We start from the raw sequence: 13,882 nt of genomic DNA, 5'->3' as shown, positions 1-13,882 counted from the left end.
ATCAATGCAGGAGTTCCTCTGGGTATTGTCCCAGGACTAATCATCTTCAGTTGCATTATCAATGATTTTCCATCATAAGGTCAGAAGTGGGGATGTTTGCAGGTGATTACATAATGTTCCGCAGCATTTGAGACTCCTCAGATACTGAAGAAGTCCCTGTCTAAGTGCAACAAGATTTGGACAATATGCAGGTTTGGACTGACAAGTAGCAAGTAACATTCATATTGCACAAGTGTCAAACAATGAGCATCTCCAACAAGAGAGAGCCTAAACATTGACTCTTGACATTCAATGGCATTACCAACACTGAATCCCCCACTATCTATATCCTGGGGGTCACCACTGGCCAGAAACTGAACTGCACCAGTCATATAAATACTGTGGCTGCAAGAGCAGGTCAGAGAGGAGGAATATTGTGGTGAGTAACTCACTTCCTGACTTCCCAAAGTCAGTAAGGCGCAAGTCAGGAGTGTAATAGAATATAATCCACTTGCCTGGATAAGCGCAGCTCCAGTGACAATCAAGAAGCTTGATATCATGCAGGACAAAGCAGCCTGTTTGATTGGTACAACATCCACAAACATTTAATTCCATCCACCACCAGCACACAGTGGCAGCTATGTGCACCATCTACAAGATGCACTGCAGGAACTCACCAAGGTTCCTTAGGTAGCACCTTTCATACCACAACCACTGACCTAGAGTGACAAGGGCAACAGACACATGGGAATACCACTATCTGGAGGCTCCCCTCCCACGTCACTCACCATCATTGTGTCTTCACTGTTGCTGGGTCAAAATCTCTCTCCCTTAAAGCACAATGGATGTACCTACACTTTAGGGACTGCAGTGGCTTAGGAAGGCAGCTCACCACCACCTTCTTGAGGGCAATTACAGATGAGTAATAAATGCTGGCCGAGCCAGTAATGCCCACGACTCATAGACAAGTTACAATAAGTTGCTCGGATTCTGTTTGAATTGAAGACATTTGCTATTATTTATATGTCCAACAACAACTCTTTAACTATCTCCTTTTTGTAAGAATGGAGATAACAATAGATGAAAACCAAATGTTCTTTAATGTAGAATTTGAATGGTATTAGATATTACAATATATCAGTTTATTTTGACCTGGGTCAGATCGTCTTCTCAGTTTTTCATGCCATTGAACTCAACAGGAAACAGTAATCAGAATGAAGCAAATATATTTTGTTTTATCAACTTACAGCTCAATTCCTTGTTCTATGATTTCTTTCTGCTGCTTCAAAACCTCATATTGTTCTGGGTTATCTGCACCAGATGTCTGAGTGCTATAGCTGCCAATCCCTGATGATGCTGTGGAATCTAAGGAATTGATACTCCCATAACGATTTATTGTGTCAGGGTACTTATTTTCATTGTTGTCTTGTTCCGAAGTTTTTTCTTGGCCTACATCCACATAAGATTATTCAAAAGGTTAGAGATTAATTAATTAAAATATACAATGCAGAAAGCCAACTATCACAAAACACAATATTAATCTAATCCAAAGTCTGTGGGTTATTTGGAAAATGATTTTTCTTTTCATATGGAGCATTGGAAGAGGTATAGACTCTGTAAATTCTCTCAATTGAAATCCATAATCTGATTCTAGAAGGGCATCAGTAACAGTACACAAAACTAACACACAAGAACAATTAAAATCCTGACATACTCATTTACACTAATCCTATTCAAGAGGTCCAAACTAGGTAAGAGCTACATTTTTACATACCTGCCCTTCCTGATGAAGATAGCCAATAAGGAATAGTAAAATATGGGTCATATTAAAAGCAAAACAATTGTAACTAAATAACTAAGTTTGGATTTATGTTAAGGATGGTAAATGTTTATTGCAGTCAATTAAAGTGCACAAATAACATTTCTGAATGTTAAACAATTACTACCGAGAATTCAGCTAAGAAAAAATATAAAGAAACATAGGCTATCTTATGAGAAAAGGCTTATTTTTTGTAATTAGCAAATTGACAGATATTCTAGTCAGAATTCCAAATTTGCAAATATACTCAGCATTGCTAAACATAGTGCACAGCTCTCTTTGCTTTAGCCCAACCCGAAGATCCTGACTGAATTAGCATCCCAGGTGAATTGTCAGACCTTTGTCATTAACAAATTAATGTAGTTTTGTTCAGCAAATCAATGTCCAGCAACTGACCAATGATTTTTCATATCAGACCTTGTCAACTGGCTTCCAGGTAAAAGGTCAGTTTTTATCCACTGCATTGTTCAGATCCTATAACACTTAAAGATAATGGCCTAGGTTTTGTGATCATTAATCGACCTCATAAAAAGCTGCCCACAAAGTTTTGTTGTGTTCCAGAGTGTAGACTTCCTCTTCCAGGCATAAGTTTGAATTTGGAACATTCTACAAACAATCATAGAATCCTACAGTACAGAAGGAGGCCATTCAGCCCATCGAGTCTGCACCAACCACAATCTCACCCAGGTCCTATCCTCAAAATCCCATGTGTTTACTCTAGCTAGTTCCCTTGACATTAAGGGGCAATTTAAGAACATAAGAACATAAGAAATAGGAGCAGGAGTAGGCCATCTAGCCCTTCGAGCCTGCCCCGCCATTCAATAAGATCATGGCTGATCTGTTGTGGCTCAGTTCCACTTTCCCGCCCTCTCCCCATAACCCTTAATCCCCTCTCTTATCAAGAACCCATCAACCCGCTTCTTAAAAATATTTAGTGAGGCAGCCTCCACCACTTCAACGGGCAGAGAATTCCAGAGATTCACCACCCTTTGAGTGAAGAAGTTCCTCCTCAACTCCGTTCTAAACCGCCTCCCCTTTATCTTGAGGCTGTGCCCCCTAGTCCTACTGTCTTTTTTGAGCGGGAAGAGTCTCTCCACCTCTATCCTATCCATCCCATTCATCATCTTATACGTCTCAATGAGATCTCCCCTCATTCTTCTAAACTCTAACGAGTACAAGCCTAGTTTATTCAGCCTCTCCTCATAGCTCAATCCCCTCAACTCCGGCATCAGCCTAGTAAACCTCCTCTGCACTCCCTCCAGGGCCAAAATATCCTTGCGCAGGTGCGGCGCCCAAAACTGCACACAGTACTCCAGCTGCGGCCTCACCAATGCCCTATACAGCTGCAGCAAGACCTCCCTACTTTTATATTCAATCCCCCTCGCTATGAAGGCCAGCATCCCATTCGCCTTCCTGACCACCTGCTGCACCTGCAAGCTGGGTTTTTGCGACTCATGCACAAGGACCCCGAGGTCCCTCTGCACCGTCGCCTGCTGCAGTTTTTCGCCACGTAAGTAATAGTCCTTCCTACCATTCTTCCTACCAAAGTGGACCACCTCACACTTGCCAACATTAAATTCCATTTGCCATTTCCTGGCCCATTCGCCCAGCCTATCTAGATCCTTCTGCAGACTCTCCACACCCTCCGCACAATTTGCCTTTCCCCCAATCTTGGTGTCATCAGCAAATTTCGACACCCTGCACTCGGTTCCCTCCTCCAGATCATTTAACATGGCCAATCCATCTAACCTGCAAATCTTTGGACTGTGGGAGAAACCGGAGCTCCCGGACGAAACTCACACAGACATGGGGGGTATGTGCAAACTCCACACGGACAGTGACCCAAGCTGGGAATTGAACCCAGGTCCTTGGCGCTGTAAGGCAGCAGTGCTAACCATTGTGCCACCCGTAATCTATGAACAGGGTAAGCAACAAAGAAGCTGATCAATCATACCGAAGAATTCTCACATAGAGCAGAGCAGGAAGTGAAAAGGCAAGAAATACAAATTAACTTTAAATCACTGAACCGGAAGTGAAACAAAGATTGGACTGCTCAGATGGAACTAAGGGAAAAACTAAATAGAACAGCATTAAATTTATTTATTTTAAGAAAGCCGAGAATTTATTTTCTTTTGCGGGAACAAGGTCCCCTTATTTCAAATTAATATTTCAGAACCAGAGAGTTTATTCAGCAATAATTATGATTAACTACCCAGTTAAAAAAATCAGCTATGATTGGACAAAGCTAAAATCTTTAATCCTTTCTCAGTGCAATAATTGTGGGTAATTAATCTATTAATTTTATGATTACAATCTGTGATGATTCCATTGGCAAAGACTGCACTACAGCAGCCTGTAACAGAATAGGGTATCAGCAATGGTAATTTTCAATTTTCCACTTTTAACTGTAAATGCATAAGATGCCATCAATTTTACCCAGTAGCAACAGCAAGAATTGACAAATTCACTATTATTACTAAAGCAAATTCCAGGCCAGATTTAAAGAAGATTTAAAGAAACATGCCATTCTTAACATTTTCACTCATTTTTGGCCACTCAGGCAATGCATTTGAAGGTGGACATGACCATAATATATCATCCTTATTCAGCTGCAAAAGAAAAGGTACATAAGGACATATTTTTCCAACTTTTGCAATAAAACTAACTATTAAAGGCATATCAACATGTACTAGACACTGCCTTCTCTCACACTCAGGAACATATGAACATCCAAGTTAGGAGCAGAAGTAGGCCACTCGGCTCTTCGAGCCTGTTCTGATCATTCCTGATCTAATTGTAATCTCAATTCCACATACTATCTACCCCAGATAACTTTTCACCCCTTGCTTATCAAAAATATACCTAGCTCTGCCTTGAAGATAGTCAAAGATTCTGCTTTCCACATCTTCTGAGGAAACAAGTTCCAAAGACTCTTAACCCTCAGAAAAAAATTGTCATCTGTCTTAAATGGTCATCCCTTTATTTTTAAACAGTGACTCCATTTCCAGATTCGCCCATAAGCTACTCCACATTCACCTTGTCAAGACCCCTCAGGATATTATATATTTCAATCAAGTCACTTCTATACTCTAGCATGACCAACCTTCCCTCACGAGAAAACCTTCCAACTCCAGGTATTAGTCTAATAAAGATTCTCTGAACTAGTTTCAACACATTGACACTTTTCCTTAGATAAGGAGACCAATACTGTGCACAGTACTCCAGATGCAGTTTCAGCAATGCCCTGTATAACTGAAGCATACTCTCTACTTTTGCATTCAATTTTCGTTGCAACAAAAAAAAGCATTTTATTAGCTTTCCCACTTCCTTATTGTGCCTACCTATTAGCCATTCCAATTCATGCACGAGAACAACCAGATCCTTCTGCACCTCCAAACTTTCACCAATTAGGTAATATGCTTTTAAAAATTTTCTTCTTGTGTTACAATCCCAGCTGACGTTACTACTTGGTAGAATAGATACCCAGCTAGATGGATTGTAACTTTTTAGATATGTGGATGAACAGTCATTGAACTGTCAATGAAGTTTTAACAAATGTACACAAATTTGTATGGCTAATGCAAGTTACAATTTATCTTACTCTAATGCTCTTAGTAAGTGCGTAGCCCATGTAAACCAATAGGCAAAACGTGGTTAGACACACCACACTCTGAAATCAAATGAAAGATGCCACCCAAAACAGCTTCTATGGATTTCTCATCAAATTCCTCCAGTGGCTTATCACACTGTGAGCCAAATGGCCTCACTGGAACTTTGGCTTCTACACAAAGGTTTCCAACCCCATTCTTGAAGAACACACTTTGGAATCTTTTTTTGAATAACACTTTCTCTTGAAGGCCTTCACCAAGGATCCACATTCAGAATTCTAAGCTCCCCTTTTTGTATTCTTCTGCCCTCAAACTCCACATTATTCAAACTTCAATGCAATCTCTCAGATACCTAGTCATGCTAACAGAATACCACTGTTTTTCACTCTGTGTTAAGGTGTCACCAACTTCGATTATTTTGAATGTCTGGCTTCTTGCTAGACAACTTCTCCAAGCCTGCAGCTTGCAGCTGTCTTTAACTGGGAGTTCTCACTGCCCCTTTCTTTAACTTCAGTGAACAGTACCTTGTTCAGATTCCGGTTTCTTTTCCCTTTCACTGCAATCTCGCTGGGATTTTTCCATTTTCATTCCCTTGTTTCTGGAACATTCAGTTCTTTAGCTCCTGAGATTTGTTTTCTGTCCCTTACTTCATTATCTTGCCTGTGTGGCAGCAGCTGATCTAGCTTCTGGGTTACCTGATTCAAACTGACCTCTTAACTGCTTCTGCTTTTCAGTATGGGCTTCTGATTGCAAAGTTTCAATTTTTAACTCCCTATAATTATTCTTGTATCGTAAACCCTTAATTACAATGCAGGCAAAGTTTAAAGAGAAACTAAAAGTCATTGACTCGCACGCACCTGTGTTTAGCATGAGGCTGAACTGAAGTTTTTACCTTTTCTTAGCACACAAATACAGAAACACAAATTGTGTACCTTATTTCTAACACAAACATAAATTATTTAAACTGTATCCTAACACCTGTCAAAATGGACAATTTCATATTTTCCCCATACTGTATTCTATTTGCCAGATCTTTGCCCACTCATTTAACCATCTATTGCCTCCTTATGTCCTTTTCACAACTTACTATTCTATCCATCTTTGTGTCATCAGCAAATTTAGCAACCATCCTTTCAACCCTTTCATGTAAATTATAAAAAGTTGAGGCCCCAGCACTGATCCACTTGTTACATCTTGCCAACCAGATAAAGACCCATTTATGCCTACCTTGTGTTTCTTGTTAGCTAGCCAATCTTCTGTCTATTCCAATTCTCTCTCTTCACCCAATGGTGCACAAAGGCAGACTTTCATCTGTTTCTATAATTTGTAATTCACTGTTGCTAGTTTGTCACCAATCTTCCATCCATACCAATATGTTAGCACTCACATCATGAGTTTTGTTTTACAATAGCCTCTGATAATGGCACCTTATCAAATGTCTTCTGGAAGTCCAAGTACAGTATATCCACCAGTTCCCCTTTATCAGCAGCATATGTTACTTCTTCAAAGAATTCCAATAAATAATGTCTTTATATCATAATGTCTTTAAACATCCTTAGTGGCAGAAGATCTTGCTTACACTACAAAATACAGATGTATGAAATTACATCCATTGAAAATGTCACTCTGATGTCAAAGTCAAATTAAATCAAAATGGTCATTTACATAACTACTGACAACATTCATTTTGCCATCCAATTAATATCTTTAAGAAACAAAAATCAGTTGAAAGTGATGCAATTTCTTCTGATTCCCCTAGAAAATTGTAACTATTCTTTATAAGTTTGCAGCTGAGTGATCACTGTTGCCTTGAGAAATGCAAAAATGTTCTTTGCCCAATAAAAGTTAAAAAAAGCCCTTTATATAAAGGATTGCTGTAGCAATCCTTGATTCCCTAATAGAAATGTTTCGGCACATATACAAGTGGATTCCCACTATTAAATTTCCATATCCTCCTTCCGACGCTAGCCAACCATTTTTACAAATGTTACTGCTAATAACTCACACCAAGTGCTGTTCATCCTGTGTCACTGACCTACACTGGTTCCCAGTCCACAAAGACCACAATTTTAAAATATTTATCTACTTGTTGAAATCCCTCCATGGCCTCACCCCTTATATCTTTGTAACCTCTTCCAATCCAACACCTCTGTGAACTCTGAAGTTAGGCAACAAGCTGAATTTAAATAATGCCTTGAACATACAACAGAGACACACTGCATTCAGAAAGAAAGATACTATGAGAAGGATGAGCCATCTAAGGGAGTTAAGGATGCATCAGATTGAAAGAAAAGGCATAAAATGCAATGATTAGTGGTAGGCCAGAATCATAGAATGCCTATGGTGCAGAAGGCGGCCATTTGGCCCATCGAGTCTGCACCAACAACAATCCCACCCAGGCCCAATCCCTGTAACCCTATGTATGTATCATTCTAATCCCCTGACACTAAGGGATAATTTAGCGTAGCCAATCAACCCAACCCACACATCTTTGGACCATGGAAGGAAGCTGGAGCATCTGGTGGAAACCCACGCAGACATAAGGAGAACACCGACGGTAAAACTGAAGAAATTTAGAAACCAGAAGAAGGATCTCAGAAAAAATACTGAGACCGAAATTAGAATATCAGAGTAAATTAATAAGAAATAAAAATAAACAAGAGCTTTTTACAAGTACATAAAAAGGAAGAGAATAGCTGAAGCAAACATTGATCCCTTAGAGGATAAGACAAGGGAAGTAATAAGGGAAAACAAAGAATCAGCAGAGACTTTGAAGTATCTGTCTTCATGGCAGAAGACACTAAAAGCATCTCAATAGGAGTTGAAGAAAAAGATGCAAAAGGGAGGGAGGAACTTAAAACAATTACTATACCTAGAGAAAAAGTACAAGGAAAACTGATGCAACTAAAAGCTAGATCTAATGGCCTTCACCTATAACAAGTGGCTGCAGAGATAGTTGTTGCTTATAATCTTCCAAAATGCCCTTAATTCTAGAAAGGCAATTGGAAAACCGCAAAAGTCTCTATTCAAGAAAGATGGGAATCATAAGAAGTTAGCTTAACTGGAAAAACACTGGAATACATTGTTAGGAAGTAGTAAAAGCACAAAGTAAAGCCAACATAATTTATGAAGGGAAAGTCATGGTGGACAAATTTATGATAGTTCTTTGAGGATGTAGCAAGTAAGATTCATAAAGGGAAATCAGGAGATGCAGCACATTCAGATTTCCAAAACATATTTGATGAAGCGTCACATAAAGGTTATGACACAACGTAAGAGCTCGTGGTGTTGGAGGTGATATATTTGCATGGATAGAGGGTTAGCTCACTACCAGAAAACAAAGAGTTGGGATTAAAATGGTCATTATCAGACAGCATAAAATTCTGTAAGTTGCAGAATTCAGTGATATAAAAGGGTCTGGGTGACTTTATACATCAATCAGAAAAAAAGCAGCATGCAGGTGCAGCAATTAATTAGGATAGCAAATGGAAAGTTGGCCTTTATTGTGAGGTGATGGAGTAGAAAAATAGGGAAGCCTTACTCCAAGTGCTTTGTTTTAATTCTGGTATTTCATCACTAAATCTCTTCAACTTTCTCTCCACTTTTCATACCATCCTTGAAACACACCCCTTTGATTAGTCACCCAAATATCATGCTCGATTAGACATCCATTTGTTGTTCTAAACTTCTGCAGGCTCCAAGAACCAAATCAATGCCAAAAATGCCCTTTTCTAGTACTAAACATGGCCTTGAGAAAATTCATTCACCTGGGCCTGAGTCTCCCTGGCAAGATCAGCATTTATTGCTCATCTCTAATTGTCCTCAGAAGGTGGTAGTGGACTGCCTTCTTGAATACAACTGAATGGTTTGCTTGGTCAATGTAGAGGGCAGTTAAGAGACAAGAACATTGCTGTGCACCTGGAGTCACAACAAACCAGAATAGGAAGGTAGCAAATTTCATTATCTAAAGGATATAAGTGAACCAGGTGAAGATTATAACAATCCGGCAGTTTCATAGCTAGATGCTTTTTATTTCAGATTTTATTGAAGTATTAGCACAGTGATTAGCACTGCTGCCTCTCAGTGCCAAGAACCCAGGTTCAATTCCAGCCTTGGGTCACTGTTTATGTGGAGTTTGCACATTCTCCTCGTGACTGCGTGGGTTTCCTCCTGTAGTCCAAAGATGTGCGGGTTAGGTTAATTTGCCACGCTAAATTGACCCTAGTGTCGGTGGATTAGCAGGGTAAATGTGTGGGATTACGGGAATAGGGCCAGGGTGGGATTGCGTTTGGTGCAGACTCAATGGACCGAATGGCCTCCTTCTGCACTATAGGGATTTCATGATAAATGTAATTTCCTCAGCTGCTGGGGTGGGATTTGACCTCCTGTGTCTGGATTATTAGTCCAGGCTCCTGAGTTATTAGTTTAGTAACACAATGTTACTTTGTCCTTTCAAAAATTAAGAAAAAATAGAAAAGGCAGCAACATTACCACTGAATAGAGATATTAACCAGAGTAAAACACAATATGTATCGAGCCTACATTGTCATTCACTAAAATAATGGTTGATTTGATTGTGACAATAACCACTTTACTGTCTGTATCCCCTAACTCTTGACTGCCTTGTACACAAAAAAGTGTAGTACAGCCTTGGAAACATTTAATAATTCGCCATGTCAGATCTCTGGGTTGGAATTCCAAAGATTCCTGACTCTCAGAAATAAGTGCCTCCTCATTTCTAGCTTACATTTGCAGCCTCTTACTCTGAAACTATCATAGATTTACTACAGTGCAAAAGGAGACCATTTGGCCCATCAAGTCTGTACAGACCACAATCCCACCTGGGTACTATTTCCGTAACCCCATATTTTTACCCTGCTAATCCTCTGACACTAGGGTCAATTCAGAATGGCCAATTAACCTTTAGATCTTTGGATTGTGAGAGGAAACTAGAGCACTCAGAGGAAAGCCATGCAGACATGGGGAGAATGTGCAAACTCCACGCAGACAGTGACCTGAGGCTGGACCCGGGTCCCTGGTGCACTGAGGCAGCAGTGCTAACCACTGCCACTGTGACGCCCCACTATGGCGGCTTGTTATAGATTCCCCAACGGAGGGGGGGGGAAAATCGGCCCTTCAGAATCTACCCTATCAAGCCCCTCAGAATCTTGAGTATTTTAATCCGATCACTCATTCTTCTAATCTCCAATGAGTATTGGCCCAACCTGCTTTTTTTCTTTATAGTACAACCCTTGCATCTCTGAAACCAACCTAGTGAACTTTCTCTGAACTGCCTCCAATGTAATAATATCACTCTTTAAAGAAAAACAAAACGGTACAGTGATCTAGGTGCAGTCTTACCAGCAAATGTTGCTGCAAGGTCAGAAAACAAATGCAATGGAACAAAAGCAAAATACTGCAAATGCAGCAAAAATGAAGTATTAAAATAATGCCAGAAACACTCAGCAAATCAGACAGCATCTGTGGAAAAATGAAGAATTATGTTTGAAGTCGATCATCTATGATCAGAATTTCTGACAAATGCTGCCTGACTTGGAGCTTTTCCAAGCACTGCTTTTATTTCAATTGTCAATTGAAGACCTTGTTCATTCACGAGAAGTTGATGTACTATGCTCACGTAAGCAAAAGAATAAAGAGAAGTCTCACAACACCAGGTTAAAGTTCAACAGATTTATTTGGTAGCACGAGCTTTTGGAGTGCTGCCCCTTCTTCAGGTGAGACTTCTTACTGTGCCTACCCCAATCACACCGGCATCACCAGATTAAGAATAAAGAAAATGCCTTGTTCTTGTGCACTTGCAGTCAGGCGAAGTCACATGCACAATTGGCAAACACATCTTACAGTTTTGGTCCAAATATTGTCAGAAGCATTGAACTCAAGGGGTGAGGCAAAAGTGGCATCAAGGAGTCCTGGCAAAACTGAAGTCAATGAAAATCAGGGTGAAAACTTTCCACTGGTTGAAGTTAGAACTAGCACAATGAAAGATGGTTGTGGTTGCTGGAAGCCAAAAATCGCAATCGCTGGTCATTGATGCGGGTTTCTCAAGGTGTCTTCAGCTGCTTCATCAATAATCTTCTCTCGATTATCAGACCAGAAGTGAAGAGGTTCACTGATGATTGCACAATGTTCGGTACATTTGCAACTTCTTGGATGCTGAAATAGTCTGTGTCCATATGCAGCAACATCTGGACGACTTTCAAAGTTTGGGCTCTTAAGTGGCAAATAACATTCATGCCACCCAGGTGCCAGAAAATGACCATATCCAACAACTGAGAGATTGTAACTATCTCCCCTATGACATTCCGATCACTAAATTCAATCCCCACCCTACCTCAACATCCTAGGGTTACCACTGAGCAGAAACTGATCTGGGCTAGCCATTTAAATACATAAGAACATAAGAACATAAGAAATAGGAGCAGGAGTAGGCCATCTGGCCCTTCGAGCCTGCCCCGCCATTCAATAAGATCATGGCTGATCTGTCGTGGCTCAGTTCCACTTTCCCGCCCTCTCCCCATAACCCTTAATCCCCTCTCTTATCAAAAACCCATCAACCCGCTTCTTAAAAATATTTAGCGAGGCAGCCTCCACCACTTCAACGGGCAGAGAATTCCAGAGATTCACCACCCTTTGAGTGAAGAAGTTCCTCCTCAACTCCGTTCTGAACCGCCCCCCCTTTATCTTGAGGCTGTGCCCCCTAGTCCTACTGTCTTTTTTGAGCGGGAAGAGTCTTTCCACCTCTATCCTATCCATCCCATTCATCATCTTATACGTCTCAATGAGATCTCCCCTCATTCTTCTAAACTCTAACGAGTACAAGCCTAGTTTATTCAGCCTCTCCTCATAGCTCAACCCCCTCAACTCCGGTATCAGCCTAGTAAACCTCCTCTGCACTCCCTCCAAGGCCAAAATATCCTTGCGCAGGTGCGGCGCCCAAAACTGCACACAGTACTCCAGCTGCGGCCTCACCAATGCCCTATACAGCTGCAGCAAGACCTCCCTACTTTTATATTCAATCCCCCTCGCTATGAAGGCCAGCATCCCATTCGCCTTCCTGACCACCTGCTGCACCTGCAGGCTGGGTTTTTGCGACTCATGCACAAGGACCCCGAGGTCCCTCTGCACCGTCGCCTGCTGCAGTTTTTCGCCACGTAAGTAATAGTCCTTCCTACCATTCTTCCTACCAAAGTGGACCACCTCACACTTGCCAACATTAAATTCCATTTGCCATTTCCTGGCCCATTCGCCCAGCCAATACGTGGCAACAAAAACAGGTTAGGGTTGAGAATGCTGCAGTGAGTAACTCTTACCTCCTGATTCCCAAAGGCCTGTCAACCATCCACAAAGCACAAGTCAGGAATGTGATATAATACTCCTCTTGCCTGGGTGAGAGTGGCTCCAAAAACACTCAAGAAGCATGATGTCATTCAGAGCAAAGCAGCCTAGGTGATGGCACCACATCCACCATTTTCAATATTCATTACTTCCACCACCGGCACAGAGGGGCAGCAGTGTCTACCATATACAAGATGCACTGCAACAACTCACTAAAGCTCCTTTGACAGTGATATTCCAAACCCATAATCTTAAACCACCTAGAAGGACGAAGGCGGCAGACTCGCAGGAACACCACAACCTGGACGTTCCTTTCTATGTCCCACACCACCCTGACTTGGAATATCGCTGTTCCTTCAGTGTTGCTGGGTCAAAATCCTGGAGCTCCCTAAAATGTACCGACGAAACCAGATGAACTGCAACAGTTCAAAATGGGGGCTCATTTTCCGCAGGGAAATTGAGGATGAACAACAAATGCTGACCTTACCAGCAACACTCACATCCCATGAAAGAATAAAAAAATCTGAAGGAGAAAATTAAATGACAACTATAATAGGCTTTGGCACAATTACTATTGTACAGTATTACAACATACTTGTGGCATCAGAAAATTTAATTCAATCTTCTGCTCAATTTCAACTGTCTTAGAATAACACTTTAAGCATGAAATTTACATATTCGCATCTGCTTTCCTTGCACGTGAACTTATTTATGTGAAAGAATACAACATGTTAAATTCAAAATATGTCATTTCAAATTTAATATAAAGACAAAAATATATTCAACTTCTATAAACCTTTTTAGGTTTCCTGAATCCCTAAAATACATACAAATTTAACACGTAAAATTCAAATCAATGGGCAGTATATAGATTATGCCACAGCTTAATTGTTTATCTTCTACTAACAAACTATAAATACACATAGACTTTAAGGACCAAATTAAAAGGCTTCAGACAGAATAAAACAAAAATATCTTACCAAGACTGGTCTGAGAATTTGGATTTACATACAGATCCTTACTCCATTCCACCATACACTTCAAAATGGAGACCAAGCACTCCAAGCCCTTCTTTCTAAGACTGAGCTCCTTAAAGAAGACAATTTGGATACTTATTACA

At 40.6% G+C, this 13,882-nt stretch overlaps 1 protein-coding gene across 5 annotated transcripts in view; it reads right to left on the bottom strand.

Annotated features, from left to right (window-relative positions):
• The window catches only part of arfgef1 (ADP-ribosylation factor guanine nucleotide-exchange factor 1 (brefeldin A-inhibited)), a 250,335-nt gene that overhangs the window by 100,409 nt on the left and 136,044 nt on the right, over positions 1 to 13,882 (bottom strand). For all 5 annotated transcript variants that reach the window (XM_080194121.1, XM_080194120.1, XM_080194123.1 and 2 more), the window contains 2 exons: positions 13,743 to 13,851; positions 1,227 to 1,428 (listed from right to left, as the gene is read on the bottom strand). In XM_080194121.1, coding sequence (XP_080050247.1) covers positions 1,227 to 1,428; positions 13,743 to 13,851 — 311 coding nt within the window. The remainder of the gene's footprint in view (positions 1 to 1,226; positions 1,429 to 13,742; positions 13,852 to 13,882) is intronic.

This window comes from Carcharhinus amblyrhynchos, chromosome 8, assembly GCF_965287045.1.
Source record: "Carcharhinus amblyrhynchos chromosome 8, sCarAmb.v2.hapA, whole genome shotgun sequence".
NCBI classification, from domain to species: Eukaryota; Metazoa; Chordata; class Chondrichthyes; order Carcharhiniformes; family Carcharhinidae; genus Carcharhinus; species Carcharhinus amblyrhynchos.
This window is presented reverse-complemented; position numbering and strand designations above follow the sequence as displayed.